Source organism: Muscardinus avellanarius (genome assembly GCF_963383645.1).
Source record: "Muscardinus avellanarius genome assembly, chromosome: 18".
Lineage (NCBI taxonomy): Eukaryota > Metazoa > Chordata > Mammalia > Rodentia > Gliridae > Muscardinus > Muscardinus avellanarius.
This window is the reverse complement of record NC_137804.1, coordinates 44558041-44585885: the sequence shown is the minus strand read 5'-3', so window position 1 is coordinate 44585885 and position 27845 is coordinate 44558041. Positions and strand designations below refer to the sequence as shown.

General features: G+C 45.3%; 2 protein-coding genes across 2 annotated transcripts; both read right to left on the bottom strand.

The window, feature by feature from the left end:
• Positions 1-1427: 1427 nt before the first annotated feature.
• On the bottom strand, positions 1428-14282 carry LOC308276646 (vomeronasal type-2 receptor 116-like; the record flags this gene model as incomplete). The annotated part of the gene is made up of 3 exons (XM_080715470.1): positions 1428-1510; positions 10804-11682; positions 14195-14282. The coding sequence occupies 3 exons, from the start codon at positions 14280-14282 to the stop codon at positions 1428-1430; spliced, it is 1050 nt and encodes a 349-aa protein (XP_080571596.1).
• Positions 14283-17930: 3648 nt separating this feature from the next.
• Positions 17931-27404, bottom strand: LOC308276645 (vomeronasal type-2 receptor 116-like; the record flags this gene model as incomplete). The annotated part of the gene is made up of 5 exons (XM_080715469.1): positions 17931-17935; positions 19197-20075; positions 21267-21408; positions 24430-24657; positions 26622-27404. The coding sequence occupies 5 exons, from the start codon at positions 27402-27404 to the stop codon at positions 17931-17933; spliced, it is 2037 nt and encodes a 678-aa protein (XP_080571595.1).
• Positions 27405-27845: the final 441 nt, after the last annotated feature.

Here is a 27845-nt window from a genome sequence, read left to right as displayed (position 1 = left end):
ACAGGCTCCCAGCCAGCCTCAGCTACTTACTGAGGCCCTTTGAACTTAGTGAGACCCTGTTTCAAAGTAAAAAAAAAAAAAAAAAAAAAAAGGATGGGGGTGGGAGTGTAGAATATCCCTGGGTTCTACTCCCAGCACAGAAAAAAAAAAAAAAAATGGTATCAAATATAAGCCAGGCACAGCAGTGCACACCTGTGTCCTAGTTCTTGGAGGCCTGAGACAGACGGGAAGATCGCAGATTTGAGGCCAACTCTGCAGCACGCAAGGCCCCAAGCAACTTAAGGCTTCAAAATCAAAAACAAAGTAGGACGGGGTGTAGTCAAGAGGTAGGCTGTCCCTGGGCTCCGTCTGTAGTGCCGCACCAGAATCAGAATAACTAGAAGTTACAGCCCCTTCCTCTCCCCAGCAGGAGAAGCGGCCGCGCGCTGCGCAGCTCAATGAGTGTGGCCAGTGCTCCAAGGTGTTCAGCACCAAGTCCAACCTCACCCAGCACCGGAGGACTCACACGGGCGAGAAGCCGTACGGCTGCGGCCAGTGCGGCAAGGCCTTCAGCAGCCGCTCGTACCTCACCATCCACAGGCGGATCCACAACGGCGAGAAGCCGTTTGCCTGCCCGCACTGCGCCAAGGCCTTCAGCGACCCGTCGTCCCTGCGGCTGCACGTGCGCATCCACACGGGCGAGAAGCCGTACGCGTGCAGCCTGTGCGCCCACGTCTTCCGCACGAGCTGCAACCTCAAGAGCCACCGGCGTGTGCACACCGGCGAGACCCGGCACGAGTGCGGCCAGTGCGGCAAGGCCTTCAGCACCCGCTCTTCGCTCACCGGCCACAGCAGCGTGCACACGGGCGAGAAGCCCTTCGCATGCCCAGCCTGCGGCAAGGCCTTCCGCAAGAGCTCCTACCTGGCGCAGCACGCGCGCACGCACACGGGCGAGAAGCCGTACGCGTGTGGCCAGTGCGCCAAGGCCTTCAGCAGCAGCTTCTCACTCACTGTGCACAAGCGCATCCACACGGGCGAGAAGCCCTACGTGTGCCCGGACTGCAGCAAGGCCTTCAACAACCTCTCGGCCGTCAAGAAGCATGCACGCACACACACCGGGGAGAAGCCCTACGCCTGTGGCCACTGCGGCAAGGCCTTCACCAGCAACTCCTACCTCTCCGTGCACTCGCGGATGCACAGTCGCTGGGTCTGACTGTGGCCCGGGGCTGGCCCGCGCCTGCTGCAAACGGGAAAGAGCTCTGGGCTAGCAGGTTCGGAAACTCACCGCTGGGCCTTGAGGGCCACTCGCCGGCTGGCCTCTGTCCCTGGACAGTGCCCAACCCTCCCCGTGGAGGCGGCTCGCCGGCCAAAGCCCTGTCTCTGTGCTCCCCTCCCTCTGTACTGAGTCAGCCCACACACACTAGTGTCGGTGCGGTGTGGAGCAGACCTCACAAAGCAGAGAGCCCTGGAGACTCTACACCGGCGGTGGAGAAGGCAGCAGCCTCGCCCTTGTCCAGGAAGCCAGAGACGTCTCCAGAGAGAGCGCACAGCCTGCACACTGCCAAAGCGTCTGCTACGACCTGTGCCCTGAAGCCTCCACTCGAGCTGCCCGCCCAGAGTGGAGGGCTAGGAAGGCCCAGGAGAGGGAGGAAGTAGGGAGCCTGCAGCAGGGCCCAGGAGTGCACACCCAGAGCTGCAGGCCAGCCTGGAAAGGTTTTAGTGTTTGCTTTTTTATTTTGATACAGGGTCTCATCAAGTTCCTGAGGCTGGCCTCAAACTCACGCTCCTCCTGGCTCGACCTCCCGAGTCAGCCCCCATGAAAAGAAGCACACTGTGGGGTCCTGCAGGGCCAGAGCCTCCACACACATCTTTCCAGGCCCACGGAGGGTGCTCTACGGAGCTCTTTGGGAGGAATGCCCCTGACGTTCGCGGGAGTCCAAGGGACAAGAGGATTTACCACGGATTGAAAGCCCTGCTCCTCTGAACCACATTCAGATTATAGGGAACTTGTGCAGAAAAAGAAATAGAGGAATACTTCAGGAAATCATGAAATTCCCCAGATGCAAACCCATGAGTGTATTAAGTTTAGAAAAAATAAAGTGATTCCTCTTTTTTCGTACTGGCGATTGAACTCGGGGGCATTCTACCCCTATTTTATCTTTTTTTTTTTTTTTTAAACAGGATTGTGGCCAAGGGCCTTGCTAAATTGCTGAGGCTGACCTCGAACCTGCAGTCCTCCTGTCTCAGCCTCCCAAGTACTGTGATGAGAGTGCCTGCCGGGCCTGGCTCCCTGACTCCTCTCTTAGAACTCCTGCTGGTGGGACACCAGGGAATGGAACCTGCCCTAGCAGGCCCTGGGCTCAGCGCTCCACCCACCAAGGCTGCAAGGTGAGCCTATTGGGAGGGGAAGTGTGAGCAGTGTGGGGTGGCCCGGCCAGGCCACCCCAGCCAGCCCAGCCACTCGGGTTCACTTTGTTTTCGTCTTATCGCTTCTGTCAGTCACCTGAAGTGAACCGCAGATTCCATTACACGATTGTAAGGCAATTAAAACGTGCTTTTTCCTCCCCTCTAGTCCTGGGTTCTAACACGGCCGTTCCACCTCCCAGCTGCACCCTGGCACTTCTGTTTCCAATTTTGAAACAGGATCTCGCTAGGTTGCTGGCATTCCTCCTAAATCGCCGAGGCTGGTCTCAAACCTGCGATTCTCCTGTCTCAGCCTCCCAGGCACTGGGATGACAGGTGTGCACCACCACGCCCAGCTTACCATGTGCACTCTGTGTGTGTGTGTGTGTGTGTGTGTGTGTTCTGGAGATGAAACAAGCTCCTAGGTGACTCTTGGGAACCAGCTAGGTGGTTCTTGTTTATTTATTCTTTCTTTGTGTGGTACTGGGGATGGAATCCAGGGGCATTCTACCTCCGAGCTACACCCCAGCCCTATTTTTTACTCTTTATTTTGAAACAGGGTCTCACTGAGTTGCAAGGGCCTCACTAAGTAGCTGAGGCTGGCTGTGAACCATGATTCTCCTGTCTCAGCCTCCCAAATACTGGAATTACAAGCATGCGCCACCACGCCCAGCTTATTTATTCTTTTCTTTTTTCTTTTGTGGTACGGTAGATGGAACCCGGGGGACATTCTACCTCAGAGCTACACCCTCAGCCCGATAAAATTTTATTTTTTGTATGACATGGAATTGAACCCAGAGGCATTCTACCTCCCAAGATACATCTCAGCCTAATTTTATTTTTTATTTGGAAGCAGGGTCTCACTAGGTGTCTGAGACCCTTGCTAGTGGCTGAGGCTGGCTTTTTAAAAACATCAAGATGGTGCATATTCAAAAGGTGTTTTTTATTCTTATTGGTGGATTATAATCATACAGCATAGTAGGGTTCAACGCGAATCGCTCCCAAACTGAGTTAAGTTTATCATAATAGGAACTAGATCAGATTTTCAGTACCCTATTTTTTAAGTTAGCAGCTCTTTTTTGGTCAGAGTATGTGGACTTTATTAATTCCTTTTTTGCCTTCTGTCCGCCCTCCACATGAACACAGCAAGGGGCTGTTCCCAGATACAACCCAGCAGGTCCCATCAGGTGTGTGGAACACTTCTGGCACACACAATGCCCCTTTTTCCTGGTTGTCTACCACCCACCCCTTTCACCTTAGGATGGAGTGCAGCTGTGGTCACACCTCGCTTGGTCCACCCAACGCGCTCAGTCAGCGGGTTGGTGAGCAGGGGAATGTTCTGGGTTCCAGTCTGGGTTCTACTCTCACCAGCCAGGGAACTCAGGCAAGCAATCCAAGTGCACTTTACCAGTTTTCTCACAGATGAAGTGGGGATAATATAGCAACAGCCAGGTGTGGGGGCGCAAGGCTGAAATCCCAGCGCTCAGGAGGCTGAGGCAGGAGGATACAGGTTTGCAGCCAGCCTCAGCTACTTAGAGAGCCCTCTACAACTTAGTGAGATCCTGTTTCCAAATAAAAGATAAAAGACAGCTGGGGTAGTAATGACTCAGAGGTAGAATGCCTCTGAATTAAATCCCGTGTACCATCCCCAAAATATTTTACACACAAATATGATAGAACCTTTAAAATGAGTAATCAAGCTGGATGTGGTGGTGCACGCTTGAAATCCCTGCACTTGGGAGCATGAGACAGGAGAATTGTAGTTCACAGATAGACTCAGCTACTTACTTACTCAGACTTTGCAACTCAGTGAGACCCTGTTTCAAAATAAAGAATAAAAAACTAGGGCTGCGAGTATAGCTCAGAGGTAGAATGCCTTTGGGTTCCATCCCCCCAGTACCGCAAAAAAAAAAAAAAAAAAAGTATTCACTAGTTAATACTTATAAGGTTTTCCACAAGAAGTGATATAGAAGTATTTGATCATTTATTTATTTTTTATTTATTTATTTATTTATTTATTTTTTTTTTTTTTGGTGGTACTGGGGTTCCTGGAAGCCCTTCTTCCTCCGGGCTACACTCCCAGACCTATTTTATATTTTTTGAAACAGGGTCTCTTACGCCAGCACGGCTGGCTTCGAACCTGCGCGATCCTCCTGTCTCCGCCTCCCAAGCACAGGGATTACAAGCGTGCGCCACCACGGCTGGCTGTATTTAATCATTTATTATCAATGCATTAAAATACTTTGCTGTCTCAAAATGACCCTGCATGGTTTTTGTTGCTGACAACTACTTTGCTTATTCTGGGCTTGTTGTTGTTCCAAATGTATTTAAGTACTGATATTTCTATGTCTGTGAGGAATGATCTTGGTAATCTAATAGGCATTGCATTGAATCTGTAGATCACTTTTGGAAGTATGGCCATTTTGCTAATATTTATTCTGCCTATCCATGAACAGGATTAGCAAAATTTCCATCTTCTAAGATCTTCTTCGATTTCTTTTTTCAATGTTTTATAGTTTTCTTTGTAGAGATCTTTTACCTCCTTGGTTAAGTTTATTCCTGAGTATTTTTTTATGGGAGAGCCTGAGTGGAAGTGTTTTCTGAATTTCTTTTTCAGTGGATTTATGATTGGTATACAAAAAAGCTTCTGATTTTCTGAGGTTGATTTTGTATCCAGACACTTTGCTGAATTTGTTAATCAGTTCTATAAGCCTTTTGGTTGAATTTGTTGGGTTTTCTAAATAAAGTATCATGTCATCTGCAAATAGTTAAAATTTAAGTTCTTCTTTCCCTATTTGTACTCCTTTGATTTCCTTTTCTTGCCTTATTTCTCTGGCTAGAATCTCAAGTACTATACTGAAGAGAAGTGGTGATAATGGACATCTTTGTCTTGTTCCTGTTTTTAGGGGGAATTCTTGAAGTTTTTCCTCATTTAATATGATGTTTGCTATGAGCTAATTGTATATTGCCTTTATGATGTTGAGATATGTTCCTTCTATTCCAATTGCCTAAATTCCTTTTATCATAAATGGATGTTGGATTTTATCAAATGTTTTTTCAGCATCTATTGAAATGATCATGGGATTTTTGTCCTTGATTCTGTTTATATGATGCATTATATGGATTGATTTGCATATGTTGAGCCAGCTTTGCATCCCTGGGATGAACCCTACCTGGTCATGATATATGATTTTCTTTATGTGGTTTTGAATATGTGTTGCTAATATTTTGTTTAGCAGTTTTGCATCCAACTTCATCAAAGATATAGGCCTGTAGTTCTCCTTCCTTGAACTGTCTTTATTTGGTTTGGGTATTAATGTGATGTTGGCTTCATAGAATGTATTTGGGAGAGTCCCGGTTTTTTCTATTTCGTGAAATAGTTTGAGGAGTATTGGGGTTAGCTCTTCTATAAAGGTTTTATAGAATTCACTTGGGAAACCATCTGGTCCTGGGCTTTTCTTTGATGGTAAGCTCTTTATTGCTGTTTCAATCTCTTTGATTATTATTGGTTGGTTTAAGGGTTCCATATCTTCTTGACTCAGTTTAGGAAGGTTGTATTTATATAGAAAGTTGTCAGTTTCCTCCGTATTTTCCATTTTATTGGAGTATAGTTTTTCAAAGTAGTTTCTGATAATCCTCTGGATTTCTACACTGTCAGTAGTAATGTCTCCTTTTTCATCTCTTCTCTTCATAAATTGGGTTGATTCTCTATTTTAGTTAGGTTGGCTAGTGGTTTGTCAATCTTGTTAATTTTTTCAAGAAACTAGTTTTTGGTTTTGTTGATTTTCTGTATTTTTTAATTTTCTATTTTGTTGATTTCTGCTCTAATTTTAATAATTCCCTGTCTTCTACTGACTTTGGGGTTGAATTGTTCCTGCTTTTCAAGGGCTTTGAGGTGTGTCATTAGGTTATTTATTTGAAGATTTTTCTGTTTTTCTTATGTGAGCACTCAGTGCTATAAATTTTCCTCTTAATACTGCCTTCAAAGTTGGGTGAAATATTCTATATGTGTCCAACAGGTCCACCTATTTTATATTTTATTTGGAAACAGGGTCTCATAAGCCAGCTGAGACTGGCTTTGAACCTGCGCGATCCTCCTGTCTCAGCCTCCCAAGTGTGGGGATTACAAGCGTGCACCACCATGCCCAGCCAAAATTTTCCTCTTAATACTGCCTTCAAAGTGTCCCAGAGGTTTTGTTATGTTGTACCTTTATTTTCGTTTGTTTCTAGAAATTTCTTGATTTCACCTCTTATGTCTTCTATGACCCATTCTTCATTCAGAAGTGTGGTGTTCAGCCTCCACATATGTGGTTTCTCTGGGTCTTCTTATAGTTGATTTCTAATTTCATTCCATTATGGTCTGGAAAGACAGGGAAGTATGTCACATATTTTGAATTTGCTAGTGCTCACTTTGTGGCCCAGGATGTGATTAATTTTGGAGAAGGTTCCATGAGCTGCTGAGAAAAATGTGAACTCTGCTGTAGTTGGGTGAAATAATCTATATGTGTCCAACAGGTCCATCTGATTAATGGTGTCCACTAGTTCTGAGGCATCTTTACTGACCTTCTGTCTAGAAGATCATTCTAATGGTGTGAGAGGGGTGTTGAAGTCTCCCAGTATTATTGTATTGGGATTTATGTGTAATTTAGTGTCACAGAGAGTTTGTTTTATGAAACTAGCTGCACATATGTTTGGGGCATAAATGTTGATTATTATTATTTCCTCTTGTTGGATGTACCTTTGCCAGTAAAAAATGACTTTCTTTGTCTCTTTTAATAAACTTGGGCTTGAAGTCTAACTTGTCTGATATCATAGTTGCTACTCCTGCTTGGCTTTGAGTTCCATTGTCTTGGATTACCTTGCTCCAACCATTTACCTTAAGTTTGTTACTATCTTTACATGTAAGGTGTGTTTCTTGCAAGCAGTAGATAGATGGGTTCTGTTTTTTAATCCATCTTGCTACTTTATATCTTTTTATTGGGGAATTGAGGCCATTTACATTCAGGGTGATTATTGAGAGATGACTTTTAATTCCTATCACGTTAAGATTTTTTTTTTTTTTTGAGTTTGAAATACTGTTTGTTCTCTGCTTAGTTGTTTGCTGGATGGAAATTCTTGTTTCTCTGGTTCTGGCGTGTATTACATATTTCTTCTTTGCAGTTAATCTCTTTGAGTATTTTCTCTGGTGTTGGTTTTGAAACATAAATTCCTTCAGCTTCTGTTTGTCCTGGAAGATTCTTACTTCTCCATCTAATTTGAAAGATAGTTTTCCTGGGTAGGAAATTTTTGGTTGGAAGTTGTTTTCTTTCAGAGTTTGGAATGTGTTACTCCAGGCCCTTCTGGCTCTCATGACTTGGTTTGGGAAGTCTGGAGTGATTCTAATTGGTTTGCCTCTGAATGTCACTTGGCCTTTTGTTTTTGTTGCCTTAAGGTTCGTCCTTGGCTTCTACTTTGGTCATTTTTACTATTATGTGACATGGGGAACTTTTCCTCCGATCTTGTCTAAAGGGAGTTCTATATGTTTCCTGAACCTGTGTATCGACCTCTTGCTCTATGTTTGGAAAATTTTCTGCTATTACTTCCTTGAAGAGATTGTTGATTCCTTTGGTTTTACCTTCTTTTCCCTCCTCTATGCTGATAATTCTTAGGTTAGCTCTCTTAAATAGGCCCATATTTCTTTAGTGTTCGATTCCTGTTGACGAATTGTTTTTCTATGTTATAACTGTGTTCATTTTTGGAGTGATCATCTTCTAAGAGCGAGATTCTATTCTCCATGTGGTCTAATCGATTGTTTATACTTTGAATTGATGCCTTTACTTCAATGATTGCATCCTTTATTTCTTTCACACACTCTCTCTCTGAACTCTTATCTAAAATCCTGAATTATTTCTATAGTTACATTCCTGATTTGATCTTCTGGAAATCTCTGCATTTCTGTGTTATCAGGTTCTGTTATTGTGGGGTTGTTACAGCTTATTGTTCTGTTGTTGTTCCTCCTTCCCATGATTTCAGAGGTTTGTACCTGTTGCTGTTGGTAGATTTCTCTCCAACTCTAGGTGTCAGCTGGTATTTTCAAGGGCAAGTTATTTTCAACAGTGAAGGTTGAGTAAGGAGGGAAGTAAAGGAGTAATGGAAGAAAAGGGTAAGGTCTCAGATAGGGTCGAAATTATGATTATGAGTCTGTTAAGGTAGTATATGCTATAGATTAGGAATAGTACCAGTGTAGTAGTATTCTAATAACCAATGTAGAGTTTCTGCTATGGTGATATGAATTGAATTTAATACAAGATAAGGAAGTGTCGCGTCCCTCGACCAGCGATTAAGACGCAACACTAAGCTCTTCTTGCAAGCCGTTTATTCAGGATACAAGTTGAAGAAAAATGGCGGAATGGCGGAAATCTGCCTTGCGCAGGGCATTATAAACATTAACTCTCCCAATCACTTCCTGCCACGTCTCACTCACTCATTGGCTCATGCTCGTCAGGCCACCACCACGTCATGCATTACGTAACTTTAGCCTCCAAATATGGAGTTGCTTCCTGCACAGCCATGTGTCAATCAAGCTCAGAGGCAGGAAGCCGGCGCCATCTTCTAATGGTGGCTCGCCACAAGGAAGTGATAAAAAGAAGAGAAAAGATAGACGAGGGAAAGAGTAGAGAGTAGGTATGTACAATAGAGGAGAAGCTTGGGAGAGGATTTGGGAAGAGGATTAAAAAACAAACAAAAATAAAAAAGCAAAACATAAAAAACCCCACAAACACTCCTCCAAAAAAAGAGAAAAGAAAAAGAAAAAGGTATACACACTCAAAAAAAGAACTAAAAAATCCAAATAATCCCAACAACAAATTGATGCGACTCTACAAATAAATTCACCAGTCTCTCTCTCTGTGTAGATATTGAATGCCACCAGCACCTTTCCTGTGAGTCTGGTTGAGTCTTTCAGTCTATGCAGATGGTCAATATTAATGGGATTGGATTTAATATTGATTGAAGGTTACCCTCCACACTTTCCACAGACTTGATGTCTAGGTCTTTCCCTGCCTCCGTTGGTAGCATATGCCTCTGAGACCAGAGGAGGAGGCTCAGTTCTCTGCAGCTAGGGCTGGGCTAGTCTGACTTCTCCCTGGTCACAATTGGGAGGTCTGTGTTCTTCCTAGCAATCCTGCTGATTGGGTTTAGAGTTAAGCATATGACTCCCCCATACTTTCCACCGATCAGAGTCTTGAGTCTGTCTGAGCTTCTGATATAATCAACAACAGATCCCATTCCCACTTTCTCTGGGTTCTTCTCCAAATCACCACAACCTCACTTACTGTGCTCTGGATCTCTAGGGTGAGTTGTATCGCAGAGTCTCAGACCCATGGAGTTAGTCGCAATACCCTGGGTGCGCCGGGCTGGGAGCTTTCCTTCAGGATACTGCAACTAGGGTGTAATGTCTACCATCCCTACTCCTGCACTGGGTTGACCCGCTAGATCTCAGACCCAGGGAGTTTATCAAAGCTAGTTGAGTCCTGGGGGTGCAATGCTGGGATTTCTCCAGTAGGGGCTGCAATTACACTTATGGTTGTAGAGTACACTGGGCTGTAGCTCTCCTGGATGGTGAACTGGCCGCTCTTGCTGGCAAGATGGCATCGCCGCCACATCCTTGGCTGCAAGGCTGGCATATTTCTTTTCTGATTTTGAGCTCCACATTGAATCTCTGGAGAACGGGATGGGCTTGGCCACTGAAAATTTTAAGTCCTTCTTTGCGCTAAAAGAACTGCTGAATTACATCTGACTGGGATGTAACTGATCGCTTCAGCTCCTTTTCTTTTCCTCCCTGGCGTCTGGTTCTGTGAGGCAAGATGATGATGGCACAGTGGCCGAGGCCACAGCAGGCCAGTTTCTGTTCTCTGGCTGTACTTTTAGTCTCCATTTTCTCTATCCCTTGTATTTATAGCTTATATTTATCTGTTGATAGTATTTTCTGGCTATGTAAGGCATTTTTGAAGCAGTATAGATCGAGTGTCAGCGGTACTCGTAGAAGCTGCTTTACTCAGTCGCCATCTTCTCCTCCCTGAATGATCTTGATGGAATCAGTGATCATCCCGGAAAAAGTCTGCAGCCAGGTGTGGTGGTGCACACCTGTCATCCAGTACCTGGGAGGCTGAGATCAGAGCATTGCAGGTTCCAGGCCAGCATCAGCAAATTAGTAAGGCTCTCAGCCTTTACAAATAAAATAAAGAGGGATGGGATGTAGCTCAGAGGTAGAATGCCCCTGGGCTCAATCCTCAGTATCAAAAGAGGAGGAGGAAGAAAGGAAGACAATATCTAACCTCAAAACCAGGCTGGGTTTTAGTCTCAAACTTTAAAAACGGGAGGGAGATTTATGAGAAAAGCCCTCAGAATGCCTATTTCTCCTAGAACTTCTGTCCTTCAGACCTTTCAGACAGTTCTTATCAGGTCTTATGAGAATGATGTAGCACTTGGGGGCAAAGATGCAGCCCAGGAGCCCCGCACTGGAGGCCAAGATGGAGAAGACCTCCACGGCCACCATGGCCTTCCCCTTGCTGCTGTGGTAGACAGGGAGGAAGGTGACCCAGACACTGCAGAACAGCAGTGAGCTGAAGGTCAGGAACTTGGCTTCGTTGAAGGTGTCAGGCAGGTTCCTGGCCAGGAAAGCCACCGTGAAGCTGCCCAGGGCCACGGAACCCAAGTATCCCAGGACACAGTAGAAGGCGGTGACTGAGCCCTTGTTGCACACGATGAAGATGTGGCCATGTTCAGAGTGTGCATCAGTGTCAATGAAGGGAGGAGAGGTTCCCAGCCAGATTACACAGAGCACCACTTGGATCAGGGAGCAGATGGGGATGATGAAATTAGGAGCCCCTGACACCAGGAGCTGCCTCATCCTCCTCCCAGGACCAGTGGCCTTGAAGGCCAGAACCACGTTGACAGTTTTTGCCAAGACAGTGGAAACAGCCACAGTGAACCCGACTCCAAAGGTGATCTGCTGGAGGATGCAGGTGGCCATGTTGGGGCAGCCGATGAAGAGCAAGGAGCAGAGGAAGCAGAAGGCGAGGGAGACGAGCAGGACGTAGCTGAGAGTGCGGTTGTTGGCCTTGACGATGGCAGAGTCTCTGTGCTTCACAAAGACCCCAAGAACCCCAGCTGTGAGCGCAGAGAAGCCCAGAGCAGCACAGGCCAGAGCCATCCCCAAGGGGTCCTCATAAGCCAGGAAGGCCACCACCTTGGGGAGGCAGCGGCTCCTCTCGGTGTTTGGGTACTCGTGCGGGGGACACTGGGTGCACTGCTCTGCATCTGGAGGGGAAACATCAGTAGTTCATAGTTACTGATTTGTCCTCTTTGCCACATAAAAGTCCATGGTCCCCTCTGTAATGTCACTGAGAGGACAGACTGCCTGTGATGTCCAAGACAAGCACAGAGCAGGCTGTGCCATCACTGAGCTGGAGAATGTTGACCCCACCCTCCCGGGGACACTGGAGGTCTCCGTGGCTCCTCCTGTGGCTCAGTGATATCACCAAGTCTCCTCCCACCACCCTGTGTCTTCTCATGATAGGAGGTCTGCCATGCTAATAACATTGACCCAGATCCATCAGGTGGAAGCCTTCCTTACACATGCTCAACCCAGAAATCAACTTCCTATACCTTATAGGACCTCCTATATTTAACGTACCCTTATTTCTGCTGGTTTCAGTATATAACTTCACATCTGCTGGAAGTAGTCTTGTTCCCATCCTAAGTTTTCATTTCCCATGACAATTCTGATTAGTGTTTCCATATAAATATTGAAAACACTTTGAATTCACAAGTTTTGAACTTCAAATGAAATTTAATTGCCATTATATTATTAGCTTTCTTGTACAGTAGTTTGGTCCCGAGGGGTGCTCTGCCACAGCCCCCTGAGTGGCTGGGATTTCAAGTGTGTGCCACAGCACCCAGCTATAATTGAATAAGTTTTTCAGTAGTGAGCATTTCAATCAAAATTTTAAGACTGGGTTGTTTTTATATTTTTATATTTATTTGCAACTGAAAGCATTGTTGGTGACCATTTTTTCTGTGAAGTGGCAGGTTAGAAGGATCTTGAGTTTGGCATAACAGAATGTCCTTTCTACCACATTTAACATCTGCTCTCTGTTCCCTCCTACGTATCAAAATCTGGCACAAATTAGGAGATTGTCTTTTCATTCATGCGTATGTACCTGATATTAACTATTCTGCAAGCAATTGAAATCACATAATTACTACTGCTTAGACCATTGAAGCTGGGCACAATCTAGGTATTGTAGGGCTGTGACAGGATGATTTCAGGTTCAAAGCCAGCCTAAGCAACATAGGGAGATGCTCAGCAACTTAGACTCTGTTTCAAAAGAAAAAATAACAATAAGCTGGGGACATAGCTATGAGGTAGAATGCCCTACGTTTCCTCCCAAATACTGCATGCACACACACACATGGCAAGAATTACATAAGTGCTTCTGCATGCATTCGAATCATATATTTGTTATTTACAATTAGAAAAACAAGAGCAGTATTAATTATTCTTTCAACAACTTGTGTTTGGCAATAACATGTTTTGATCTATATAATTTCTTAAATTGATGTCTTGAATGAGAACTACATACACAGATACTACTGTGACTTTTCTTAAACTATGTCTTTGTCCTTTTCTTAAAATGTTATGACTTCGTCTTATCTATCTATTGTTCTACCTATCTATTTCTGCATGGGATTGAACCCCAGGGATATTCTACCTCTGAGATACATCCTCAACCTGTTTATGCCTGTATTGAAACAGGGTCTCCCTACATTGCAGAGGATCTTGTCAAGTTGCTGAGGCTGGCCTCAAACCTGTAGTCCTGCTGTCTCAGCCTCCCAAGTACTAGGATGACAGGCATGAATCACCATGTTCAGCTCATGCCTTCATATGTTAACTGGAGCTTTTTCCCAATCATATAATAATGCAAAAATCAGGGTCCAGTATAAAGAATGTGTCCTCAGGCCTTGTATGGTGTTTAACATGGTTCAATGCATTAAACCCTCCCATGACAATTCGTGCTCACTTGCTCTGTGTGTATCTCCTAGCAATGAAGAGCCCAGTCTTTTTATTGGTTTGATGCTTTTTACATTTCATTTTAGTTTTTTCAAAAAGAGATTTTCTAAATTGCTGAGGCTGTTTTTATTGTTTTTTTGTGTTTGTTTGTTTTACAGAACAAGTAGTAGCAAGCCAGGCGTGGTGGTGCATGCTTGTAATCCCAACGTTTGGGAGGATGAGACAGGAGGATCATGGTTCGCACACAGCCTTAGCTACTTAGTGAGGCTCTTTGCAACTCAGACCCTGTTTCAAAAGAAAGAATAAAAAATAGGGCTGGGGGTTAAGCTAGGAGATAATTTGACCCTGGACTTCAGTCTAACTTGGTACTAAAATACATGCACGCATGCATACATACATACATACATACATACTAAAAGTGCCTGGGATGTAGCTCAGTGGAGGAGCGCTCCCTGGTTCATACTGCCCCATACTGACAATCTGTGTGTGTTAGTATGGTAAATTAATCATTAGAGACCCATGCAGACCCCTTGCATAGAATCCAGGCTTAAGGCTGTACGCGATCTGTGGAAATGCTGTGTCTGACCAACTTTCCTGACCATGTAGTTGCCGAGGAAAACCAAGGGACCTTCTTAAGGGCTTCATGGGTCTGACACCATGAGCAAGGTCACAGAGGCTCGCACACCTGTGTGTCCCCATAAGGGGCTTCTGCCACCAGAAGAAGCGGGTCCTAACAGACACTTTCATTTCAAAACCCACACTGCTGAATCATGTAGAACAGGCTGAAGGAATAGGAAAATGTGTCACCTACTCTCCTCTGTACTTGTGGAGCTGAGAACGACCACATGGTTGTAGATTCACGAGGATGAGAGAGAACCTTGAAATATATTGCTCTGCATTTCTCTCATTGTTATGCAGTTTCAAAGAGTATTAGACACTTGAGAATTTGAGACAGAAGGATCAAAAAGACTGGGGGAGTGTGGCTCAGGAGTAGACTGTGCCTTGGTTCATTTCCTAGTACCACACACAATAAGAGCATGGTGGTGCACACAGGTAATCCCAGTACTTTGGAAGCAGAGACAGGATGATCAGAGGTTCACAGCCAGCGTCAGCTACTTAGTGAGGTCCTCTGCAACTTAGGTCCTATTTTTTTAAAAAATTGATCTTGGGGTATAGGTCAGGGGTAGATAGTCTTTGGGTTTCATCCCCCATGCCACAAAATTTATTTTTTAAAAAAAGGCTGAGGATGTTTCTCAGAGGCAGAAAGTCCCTGGGGCCATCCCCAGTGCCAAAGCAGAGAGATTAATCACAGAAAATCACATAGCCACAGCCACCCATAACATTTGGGTAAAGAGTGAAACTTACACTAAAGGTTCTCTGTGCTCTGATTTCCTTAAAAAAGATTGCCAGACCATGGGCGACTCCATATTTGGGTAGTAAAGGAGGAAAAAGGCTCCCAGCACCAGGTCTCCACCTTTCTGGATATTTGGCTTCAGGTCATTTACACAGACTGTGATATTATGGTACCAGGGTGTGTGCAAGGGCTGCAGGAGCAGGAAGAAGAGAAAAAGAAGAACATCTCAGGCTGTGCCCAACTCGGAGACAATCTGGCATTCAGGCTGAACTGTGCAGGTGAGGAGCAGGAGCCAGGTGTCCTCTGTATGGGCAAAATGGCGCCCCCCTGTGGTGGATGTCCTGGACTTGTACAAAGTGTGCTGATAGGCTTCCCAGCAGAGAAAAAGGGAGAAAGAAAGGGGGCACCAAGGGAGTCACGGAGCTGAGACCTGAGCTGTCTGGCTATGGTCATAGCACGTCTGGCGCCCTGTAATTTCATGACTCTGCTGCCGTCCATCCAGGAGCTTGGGGACCCACTGCCCGGGGCTCTGCACCCGTCACCTTCATCCTGATGAAAACACTGCAAAAACATGTTTGTGCCTCAGTTTCTCCAAGCCCGCCAGGATTTCATCATGGTCCATTGAGGCTCTGAGGACCACAGCAGCCCTGAGTTGCTAAGAACCCAGAAGTTTCAACTTGTTAGTCCACTGCCCTGAGGGACAGGACAAGGTGAGCAGGAGTTGGTGTTGAAAAGAACTGAAGTTAGAATCCTACAGTGAGTCCTGCACACCCATGATTAGCCAGCACCATTCACAACAACCTAGGTGTTCAAGCGATGAATGGCTAAATATAATATGGTATATGCACACAGTGGAATTATACTCATCCATAAAGGACAATAGTTGTGTTGTTTGCAGATAAATGGATTGAACTAGATTACATTATGCAGTGCCCAGACTCTGCCTGCTGTGCAAATTTATTGGAAATCAGTATCAGAGCAATTTTCAGTACCAGCCAAAGGTGTATAGAGTATGGGTTATAAATAATTTTCAGAAACTCATAAACAGCTTGTTTACACATGCCAGCAAAGAGCTCAAACAACTTGAGAAACTCATACACAATTTGTTTATGTCTGCCAGCATATAACTTCAGAAACTTGTCTGCATGGTCAGCCTTTGGGCTAAGACCAGCACATCTGTGCTGCAGTTGATAACAGACCCCTGGGTCAGGAACTGTCTCCTCTCTGATGGACGCACATCGTCAATACATTTGAGACTACTGACAGGAGTCTCATGGTGTTGGATGAGCCTGGGGGAGTCTGCCAAGATGCTGGGCAGTGCCCATGAAATCCTAGGAAGAGACCTGCCTTCCTACGAGCAGCGTGGGGCACTTTGCACACACCACAGCAGCCCGCCCCTGTGGGCCACTACCATCCAGTGACCACTGCGGTCCTGCTCTTCTCTCTTCCTGAAGATCAGTGCAACTCAAAATCACTCTATCAACCCCTGAATCTCCTGTTCCATTTCTAGACTTGGTTCATTATTCCCCACTCCCTGTTTGTATCATGTAATTTTTGTGTGCATGTGGTGCTGGGGTTCCTGGAAACCCTTCTACCTCTGGGCTATACTCCAGACCCATCATATATTTTTATTTGGAAAAAGCCAGGCTAGCTTTGAACCTGGATGATCCTCCTGTCTTCATCTCCAAAACGCAGGGATTACAAGCGTGTGCCACCACGCCCGGCTCATATTATTTTTTAATTAATTGAAGTGATCTGAATGTGTAGAATTTGCATATTGTCTCGCACACTTATTCGACTTAATTGTTACTTTTGCTTGTGTTATATGCATTGCTTAATGCTCATTGGTGCTAATTGGCTTTGGCAAAGTAACCACCCAACATTCAAACTTAAACTAAATGCACTCAGACAGTTTCCCGGTAAGTCTCTCTGTGTTTTGACTTTCAAGTGTTGAATAAACCTCCAGACATCGTGGAAAGACACTGATTGTGTGTGACAAGACACACGGCACCCAGTGCAGCAAAAAAAATAAAAGATTTGTCCTGTGTGATTCTGAGTGAAAGTAGCGGCTGAACAGTTGAATCAAAGGGGTTGGCTGTCTGCTTTGAGAGGTGCTGAACACCCTGGACACAGTAGCTAACTGTAAAACTGTTCACTCCCAAAAGCTGTCCAGGCTTTGTGAGTCTTTGAAAACAGTGTATATTCTCTAATATAGAGACACAGGGTACCTACGTCAATCAATCTAATGATGTTGTTGTACTGTGTAAGCTTAGGGTTTTCATTTAATCTTATTAATGACAGAGTTTTCGAGATGCATATGTTGTAATTCTATTATTATTGTTATTTTTTGGTACTGGGGATGGAAACCAGGGGTCTTCTACCTCGGGGCTACCCTCCCAGACATATTTTATATTTTATTTGGAAACATGGTCTCTTAAGCCAGCTAAGGCTGCTTCGACCTGCATGATCCGCCTGTCTCAGCCTCCCAAACGCACGGATTACAAGCGTGCAGCATCACGCCCGGCTTATTTTTATTTATTTTGATATGCAGTAACAGGTGCCTATAGGTTTAGATATTTTGAGGTGAATTGTTCCTTTGTCTGTAGGGGTCATTGTGACATAGCAAAGTATTCTAATGTATTGGTAATAAATGGCCAGACACTTCTACAGCACTTCTCAAAAAAAGCAAGGAATGCCTTATAAATATTAACTAGTGAGTACTCATTTCAATCTCAAGTTCTATTATATTTGTGTGTATAATTATGGTAGTACAAGGGATTTAACTCAGAGATATTCTACCTCTGAGTCACTCCTACACCAGCCTTCTCTTATCTTTTATTTGGAAAAAGGATCTCACTAAATTGTGGAGGGCTCTCTAAGTAGCTGAGGCTGGCCGCAAACCTCTTCCTCCTGCCTCCTCCCCAGTGCTGGGATTGCAGGCTGCGGCCCCACCCTGGCTGTTTCTATATTATCACCACTTCATCTTGGAGGAAACTGCTAGAGTGCACTTTGACTGCTTGCCTGAGTTCCCTGGCTGGTGAGAGTAGAACCCAGACTGGATCCCAGAGCATCTCTTCAGCCTGCAGTCCTGCTGATTGAGCATGTTTGGTGGACCAAGAGAGGTGTGACCATGGCTGCACTTCATCCTAAGGAGAAAGGGTGGTGTGTAGACACATCAGGAAATTGTAACATTCCATGTGCAGGAAGTGTTCTGCACAACTGATGGCGTTTGTGGGTTGTATCTGGAACAGCCCCTTGCTGTGTACACGTGGAGGGTGGGCACTGACCCATCCATCCACTTGCCTCCTTGGAGGGAGCTTTCATCTCAGGAGGCTGCTCCCTGGGGTACCACAGCTCCACTCCTAGAACCCCAAGCCTGGCCATAAGTGAACCTGAGCCTCAGTGCAGACTGCACGGAGGAGGCCTCACAGGCTCCTCACTGAGCCACCAGAGCCTCTCCTGGCCTCCTCTCTCCTCTCTGCCCACACCTGAGTGGCCCTCTCCTCCTGACATGCAAAAGCCTCCCTTGGCTTCTGTGGCATGATACTCTTATTAAACCACATCCTGGCCACTGCGTGTTCCTTGAGTGCTTACTCCAGGTGAGCGAGCAGGGACACAGGCCCTGGACTCAGGATCCAGTGTGGACAGCAGGTGATTGTCTCAATGAAAACCTGTACCACAATGTGTTCACGAGTAAAAATCTAAGGTCAAAACTATTAAAAATCCAAATAAATAAAAACTGTTGGGATCAGAGTTTGAGCCCAGGGACGTTTCACACCCAAGCTCTTTTTAGTTTTTATTTGGAAACAGCATCTCACTAAGTTCTGGAGACTGGCCTCAAACCTGTGACCCACCTGTCTCGGCCTCCCAGGTGCTGCGAAGACAGGTGTGTGACACCATGCCCAGCTCTCTAAGTAATTTTTAGGTAAGGAAAGAATAGGTATCATGCATATTCCATAATTTCTTATACAAAGATGTCTCTGAATTAGCAGGTGGCAAAAAGAAGAAAGTGGGAAAAATATGTTAAAAGTTAGAATCAAAGGCTACATGCATAATCTTCATGGAATCAAGAACCATTCCCAGAGAATGCCTGCAGCCAGGTGTGGTGGCCACACCTGTCATCCAGTACCTGGAGGCTGAACCTGGAGAATCGCAGAATCCAGGCCTGCATCAGCAACTTAGCAAGGCCCTCAGCAATTCACAGAGACCTGTTTAAAAATAAAACAAACAGGACTGGAGATGTATCCCAGAGGTAGAATGCCCCGGGCTCAATTCTCAGTATCAAAAGAGGAAGAAGCCAGAGGAAGACAATAATTAAACAATGTTTCAAACTTTAAAATTAGGAAGGAGATTTATGGTGGAAGCCTCCAGAAAGCCTATTTCTCCTAGAACTTTGGTCCTTCAGACCTTTCAGGGAGTTCTTATCAGGTCTTATGAGAATGATGTAGCACTTGGGGGCAAAGATGCAGCCCAGGAGCCCCGCACTGGAGGCCAAGATGGAGAAGACCTCCACGGCCACCATGGCCTTCCCCTTGCTGCTGTGGTAGACAGGGAGGAAGGTGACCCAGACACTGCAGAACAGCAGTGAGCTGAAGGTCAGGAACTTGGCTTCATTGAAGGTGTCGGGCAGGTTCCTGGCCAGGAAAGCCACAGTGAAGCTCCCCAGGGCCAGGGAGCCCAGGTATCCCAGGACACAGTAGAAAGCGGTGACTGAGCCCTTGTTGCACATGATGAAGATGTGGCCATGTTCAGAGTATGCATCAGCGTCAATAAAGGGAGGAGAGGTTCCCAGCCAGATGGCACACAGCATCACTTGGATCAGGGAACAGATGGGGATGATGAAATTAGGAGCCCCTGACACCAGGAGCTGCCTCATCCTCCTCCCAGGACCCGTGGCCTTGAAGGCCAGAACCACGGTGACAGTTTTGGCCAAGACAGTGGAAACAGCCACAGTGAACCCGACTCCAAAGGTAATCTGCTGGAGGATGCAGGTGGCCATGTTGGGGCGGCCAATGAAGAGCAAGGAGCAGAGGAAGCAGAAGGCGAGGGAGACGAGCAGGACGTAGCTGAGAGTGCGGTTGTTGGCCTTGACGATGGCAGAGTCTCTGTGCTTCACAAAGACCCTAAGAACCCCAGCTGTGAGTGCAGAGAAGCCCAGAGCAGCACAGGCCAGAGCCATCCCCAAGGGGTCCTCATAAGCCAGGAAGGCCACCACCTTGGGGAGGCAGCGGCTCCTCTGTGTGTTTGGGTACTTGTGTAGGGGGCACTGGGAGCACTGCTCTGCATCTGGAGGGGAAACAGTAGTTTATATTTACTGACTTGTCCTCTTTGCCACATAAAAGTCCACGGTCCCCTCTGTAATGTCACTGAGGACAGACTGTCCATGACGTCCAAGACAAGCACAGAGCAGGCTGTGCCATCACTGAGCTGGAGAATGCTGAGCCCACCCTTCCAGGGACACTGGAGGTCTCCATGGCTCCTCCTGTGGCTCAGTGACATCACCAAGTCTCCTCCCACCACCCTGTGTCTTCTCATGATAGGAGGTCTGCCATGCTTATAATATTGACCCAGATCCATCAGGTTGAAGCCTTCCTTATACATGCTCAACCCAGATATCAAATTCCTACACCTTACAGGACCTCCTATATTTAACGTACCTTTATTTCTACTGGTTTCAGTATATAACTTCATATCTGCCAGAAGTAGTCTTGTTCCCATCCTAAGTTTTCATTTCCAATGACAATTCTGATGAGTGTTTCCATATAAATATTGAAAACACTTTGAATTCACTAGTTTTGAACTTCAAATGAAATTTAATTGCCATTTTATATTAACTTTCTTGTGCAGAAGTTTGGTCCCGAGGGGTGCTCTGCCACTGAGCTACACCCCCAGACTCTTTTTTATTTTGAGTCAGGGTCTGGCTAAGTTGCCCAGGCCAGCCTGTAAATGCATGATCCTCTCCCTCAGCCCCCTGAGTGGCTGTGATTTCAAGCATGTGCTAGAGCACCCAGCGAAAATTCAGTAAGGTTTTCAGTAGTGAGCATTTTAATCAAAATTTTAAGACTAAATTAGTTTTATATATTTATATTTATTTACAACTGAAAGCATTCTTTGGTGACCATTTTTCCTATGAAGTGGCAATCCTGCTGTCTCAGCCTCCCAAGTACTAGGATGACAGGCATGGATCACCATGTTCAGCTCATGCCTTCATATGTTAACTGGAGCTTTTTCCCTATCATATAATAATGCAAAAATCAGGGTCCAGTATAAAGAATGTGTCCTCAGGCCTTGCATGGTGTTTAACATGGTTCAGTGCACTAAAACCTTCCCATGACAATTCATGCTTACTTGCTCTGTGTGTATCTCCTGGCGATGAAGAGCCCAGTCTTTCTATTGGTTTCATGCTTCCAAGGCACCCACAGGTACCTTGAGGATGGCTCATCTTGCATTCCATGGGTGGACGTTAACCTGGCCCACCGTGAGGTCTCAGGAGACTGTCTATGGTAGCACTGGAGGCTAACAAAGGACGACTGGACTGTCCACCACAGATGACCTCATAGGCTGAGCTGTGCTGGGCCACAGAGGACATAGGTGGGCAGACAGTGACCTCAGCAAGCATCTATAGACAGGATGGTGGACGGTGAACAGGGGCCTCTGTGGCCCACGGCCAATGTCCTTGGCTCCTATTGTAGTAAAATGTGACAGAAGATTACTGTAGGGTGGCTGTGAACTGTTACCTGTTTCATTGGAAATGTGTCCCTCTGGGCAGAGAATACAAGCAAAGCAGCAGACAGGTCTTCCTTCTTGGAGGATTCTCCTGAATCCTGGGCCACAGCTCTGGCTGCACACAGACTGAGGAGTCTGAGGGAAACCAGGTGATGGTTAGAATGTGCTGTGTTATTATCTACTTTAACAGTGAGTCAGAATCTCTCTCCAAATAAGAAAGCACTTTTTTTTTTTTTTTTGGTGGTACTGGGGATGTTCCAGGGGCCTTCTACCTCCGGGCTACACTCCCAGACCTTTTTTATATTTTATTTGGAAACAGGGTCTCTCAAACCAGCTAAGGCTGGCTTCAAACCTGGGCGATCCTCCTGTATCAGCCTCCCAAGTGCAGGGATTATAAGCGTGCGCCACCACGCCCGGCTCATAAGAAAGCACTTTGACCTGGAAGAGAAGGTCATCTCTCATAACACCAAAGGTCACCATGGTATCCTACATGGACACCTGATTCTGGGCTCCTAAGCTGAGCTGCCGTCTCTCCATCTCAAGCGATCACCACATATCACCATGGCTCAGGATCGCATTGGGTTCAGACATCAGCCACACACCCAGGCTTCTCATATAACCTCATCACCCAACTCCTTTCTCTATGAGATTCTCTGTGGGTCTGTCAACTGCTATGCCTGAGAATACTTTGAGGTTGCGTCTTTGAATGGGGACTGTTGGACTTTATGTATAATCGATCTAATCTCTGCTTCATACCTACAGAAAATCTCAGAGAGTGACACACCACATATTGGGGGCTTCTGAGGACAAGAAAAACCATAGAATGTAATGGTGAGTATAATTATTGAGAATTATAATTATGTGTAATTGAGAATATAATTATATGTGCAAAGTTGATTGTTGTACAAATCAACTGCCATAAAATAGCAGAAGAGAATTTGGGGAGGGAGTTGGGAAGAGAAAGAGGAGGATAGAGGAAGGAAACAGTTCAAATATACCATAGCAGTCATTTCCAGGGAAATGGATGGAGCTGGAGGACATTATGCTAAGTGAGATCAGTCAGTCACAAAAAATAAGAAATCAGATGCTTTCCCTAATATGTGAGAGTTAGGGAGAAAAGAGGAGCAAACAAGATAACCTAAAGGAAGAGAAAGGAGGGGGAAGAGAAAAATCTCTAAAGCACACAATGTACTTAAACATATCGAAGTCAATCACTAAGCCAAGCAAGGAAGGGAGGGACGGGGAGGGAATGGGGTGGTATTTGGGTAGGGGTTAAATCAGCGATGAGTACATGTTTGTACACACAAGTTTTTTACCCCAATAAGTTGTATGAATATAATGCACCAATAAAAATAAAAAATATAATAAAAATATATATACCATAGCAACAGGTGAAGACATTGCTATGAATTTCAGGAACTTGTATGTGGATGGAGGAGGAGAGAGGGTGGTAAGATGCTGAAGCAAATACACCAGGCTGTGTGCATGCACGCTTGTATCACACTGAACCTACTGTGATGCATAATTGCAGTGCACTGATAAAAGTCTTAAAATTGCCTGGAAATGTTCAGTTGTGGATAGAGGTCATGAACTCACCTTATGCGTTAAGGTGCTGAGTAGAGCTGGGCATGGTGGCACACGCCTGTAATTCCAGTACCTGTGTGGCTGACACAGGAGGACTGCAAGGTCAAGGCCAGTCTCCGCAACTTAGTGAGATACTGTTCTCACAATTTTAAAACAGGGCTCAAGGTTTATCTCAGTGATAGAATGTTCCTAGTTCCAATCCCCAGGATAATGATATAAAAGAAGAAGGAGAAAACATGCTGAACAGAACAACGTTTGGGGAGTGAATGGCATCTTAATACCAAGAACAAGGCAAAGAAAACCTCCAGGAGGGGATGGTGTCCTAATCCAGAACCCACTTTGATTATACTAGACAGCAACACAGCCAAGGATCCTCTCCAGGTAGGACAAAGGCTCTCAGGTCGTATGGAAGGATAGATTTGGTATTTATGCATCTGTACTTCCATTTCTGTTGTAATTTCTTAACTTCGCTTAATTTTATTAATGCTGCACGAATCATTGCACCAAAACCTTAAAAACAACTTCTTCAAAGTTGCTCTTTCTATGGATTTTAGCTCAGAATTTGTCCATTCAAATTCTCATCATACAAAATCAGGATGCGATTGGTGAACTTGGTGCTGGGCTAAAGGGCTCACATTCAGGCTCATCTCAAGATGACTCTTTTTACTTCACTACCTCTGCAGTATTTGGGATGGAACCCAGGGTCTTGAGAGCATGCCAGCCAAGGGCTATAGCCCTGAGCTGCACCCAAGCCCTTCAAGACCCATGTGTTTATTTATTTGTTTATTTATCAATCCATTTTTTATTGTGGTAATAGTATTGGGGTTTTTTTGTTTTTGTTTGCGGGTCTGAGATAGAAGTCAGGGGTATTTGACCTCCAAGCTACACCCCCTGCCCTATTTTTTGTTATTTTGAAACAGGGCCTCACTGAGTTGCAAAGAGCCTCACTAAGTAGCTGAGGCTGTCTGCAACCTGTGATCTTCCTGTCTCAGCCTCCCAAATTCTAGGATTACAAGCGTGCGCCACTATGCCCAGCTTTATTATTTGGTAATACTGATTGAATCCAGGGACATTCTACCTCTGAACTATAATCCTAGCTCACTTTTATGATTATGTTTATGTTCATGTTTACTTTTCTTTTTATTTCTGAAGCAGAGTCTATCTAGGTTGATGAGAATATTACTAATTATTCAAGCTGTCCTTGAACCTGCAGTTCTCCTGTCTCAGCCTCCCAAGTTACTAGGATTACAGAGGTTTTCCACCACACCCAGCAACAGCGATGACTCTTTATGTTTGTCTTTGTTTATGCAATAAGGAAACAGAATCATACCTGTGTGAAGCCAATAGGCCACTCTATAATCCCTTCATTGATGACCAAGCCTTGATGGAGTGGACTTCCAGAGGCAAACTCCCCTACTTTAACCAGCAACCCAAGGCCAGTAGGGAAATTCACAATGTTCTGGATATCATACATGGTCCCGTGGTTTCCTCTGTTGTCTAAGGATATGAGCTGCCCAGCACTGTTGGTAAACTTGAGTTTCTTCAGGAGTGGATGGAGCTAGAGGAGAGGCATTGATGTGGCAATGAGGCGTACATACAGATGGAAGGTGGGAAGCCCTTAATTCCTAGGCAGTCCTTCTTCCCACCTCCCCAGGCTCAGGTTTCTCCCTGAAGAAGGCTCTGGTCTTTTTGTTTTGAGGTCACCTTCTTGTGGGCTCAAGGGAGGGGAAGTGTTCTCCCATGGGCACAGTGGTGGAGCCTGGAGTCCAGGGATTCTAGAGTGGGCCAAGAGGGTGGCGTTGGCAGAGGCTCTGCTACAACCCTGACCAGCAAAGTCTATTTGGAGCAGCTTGGAAGCCAATCCTTGTACTTAGGCCACCACAGGGGTGGGTGTTTCAGAGCCTGCATCCTGGGAAGGGCAGCCTGGTGTATGCACATCACAGCTCATCAAAACAGAGATTAAAGCCGGGCATGGTGGCGCACACTTGTAATATCCGTGCTTGGGAGGCGGAGACAGGAGGATCGCGCAGGTTTGAAGCCAGCCGCACTGGCTTAAGAGACCCTGTTTCCAAATAAAGAAAAGTGTAAAACAGGTCTGGGAGTGTAGCCCAAAGGTAGAAGGGTTTCCAGGAACCCCAGTACCACCAAAAAAAAAAAAAGAGAGAGAGAGATTAAATATGCGCAATTGACTGTGTTTACCAGTTTTATCTCAGTGAAGTTTAAAGGAGGCAGAACATGGGCTCCTTTGTCTCTGCTGTTGGACCTTCTTACTGACCGGGCTATTGTCTTGTGTCAGGGAAGGGAGCTATTGGTGTCCCCAACTGAAAAACAACTCTCAATTCTAAGGAGGTTTTGAATGGAGTGTGCTAACCTGTGAGTCTCTGGTGTCCAGAGCACTGCATTGAGGGAAATTACTAACCTCTGATTGCTTACACAGTTTTGTTATTTCTATAAATAATTGACTTCTCCATATTTGTAATCCACCTGGACACAGTGACCTTCTTTTCTAAGTGGCAAATTCCAATAAGAACAAAACGCATTTGAACATTATTATAGGAAAAATAGAAATCAGATGGTGGATGAGACTTTCTGACATTGCTTTTTACATATTTGCCTTTGTCTATATAGTAAATATGTTTACATATTCCAAAAACCTGATTAGTGATGTTGACTACTGTGCATGAGCTGATAAATGTATTTCATACATAGACTATGGGTTCAGATCTGTCAGGATGTGGCCAGAAAAATCCATCTCAAACCTGGAGGGCAGTCTGAGATGATCGCCACCAATCGAGGTCTCCTACTTAAAAGTAGAGCCACAGGCTACGTTTTGGTGGGTTGTATAGATTTTAGAAAAATAATGATGCCTAAGCTGGATGCAAAGGCACATTCCTGTCACCAAGTACTTGGAGGATCTCAGGTTCAAGGCCCACCTCAGCCTCTGAGTGAGGCTCTCAGAATCTTTTGAAACTGTGCTTCAAAATTATAATAAAAATGTAAAGACATTTAAAAATGTTTTAAGGACTGGGGTTGTCCCCACTTCTGAAACAATAAGGAAGAAAAAGGAGGAGGAGAAGGAGGAAGCAGAGGAAGAGGCTTAAAAACAATTCATTTCTCAGAGTCACATCTTATATGTGATAGAGATATAGAGTACTAGAATCTAAATGGGTAGAGTCCATTTCATCAATGCAAAGAACCCAGAATCAGACATGGGCATTCAGTCCATGTCTCCCAGCATTGGATATGTTCCAAAAAAATGCAGATTGGAGCAATTTATTCACCCTGTCAGTTATGAGTTGTGTTCACATATTTGATAGTATTTTATCCCACAGTAGAACATGCTTTCCTGATTCAGTTTTCTAATTAAATAGTCTGAGATAGAAGCAGTGTGAAGATGCCCATGATACTTCTTGCTGGATCCTGCTGATCTAGAGATGAAAACACAGCCAGGAGGCCCCTCACTAGAGTACCCGCGGGTGCCAGCAGGTGCTCAGCCCTGGCCTGCTCCGGGAGAAGCCTTACCTGCCATGGAGAGGGCCTGGGCTGCTCTCCATCCTCTGGAGATCCCTGGCCTATTCTCTCCACAAGCACCTCATGGAGGACATGGGCCACGGCATACACAGCATTATAGAGGAAATAGCTGGAGTCAGATAAGGTCATCAGGTTGGCATTTCCTGTGAAATAGTCTAAGGAGGCATTGCGTTCACAGTCTCCAATTTTCCCACATGATGACCCAGCAGGTGAGCAGTTAAAAACTGCAATCCAAAATTTACTGAAGTAAAAATCCTCTGGGTACTGGGAAGGGTCGGCAGTGGTGAAAAAGTGTTGGAAGCCAGGGATTTCCCGCTTGTGTTGTGCAAACGAGAAGCTTCCATGGAAGGAATGCAGTATTTGGTTATCGTCGAATCCAGTGATGTCAGACTTGTCTGCCATGAGCCACACCTTCCCTGTGGTTAGGAAGTGATCTGTCATGTAGTCTACTATGAAGAGACTCCCTGCTTCACCATAGAGTATATGCACGTTTGCAGATGAAATGCTGAGCCTGTTCATGGCACTATATGTACTTTGTGGATGCATTTTCTTTAAGGCAGGGAGCTTTTCTGCTAAGGCCACACAGATATCTTTTTTCACCATTTCCACATTCAGATGCTGAAGAAACCGTTCTCCTTTCAAATCATCAGATACTAAGATGGCCACCCACGTCCAGCCAAAATGCACCAGTAATGACACCATTGCATGGACCAGAGAGCTGTCCTCAGGGGCCATCTGGTAGAGTGAGGGGAACTGGTCTTTGACATTTAGCATGGGATCAAAAGATCCATATGTGACCTGAGTAAGCAAACAAAATATGATTCTGAGTTACAAGGAATTGGGGCTTCCTCTCCTTAGAAACCAATTAGAATGCTCTGTACAAAACAGGGCTCTTCAACCAGGCACACCTGTGGTCTCTACACTTGAGAGGCTCAGATGGAGGATCGCAGGTTGGAAGCCAGGAGCAGCAGCTTAGCAAGGCCCTGTTTCAAAAAAAAAAAAAAAAATCCAGTGTGTTGGCAGATGCTTGTGATCCCAGCACTTGGGAGACAAAGATAGAAGGATCTGGGTTTGCGTTCAGCCTCAGATACGAAGTGAGGCCCTTTGCAACTCAGTGAGACCCTGTATCAAAATAAGGAATAAAAACAGGGATGGGGTGTAGCTAGAGATAGAGTGCCCCTGCATTCCATCCACAGTACCATAAAAGAAGAAAAA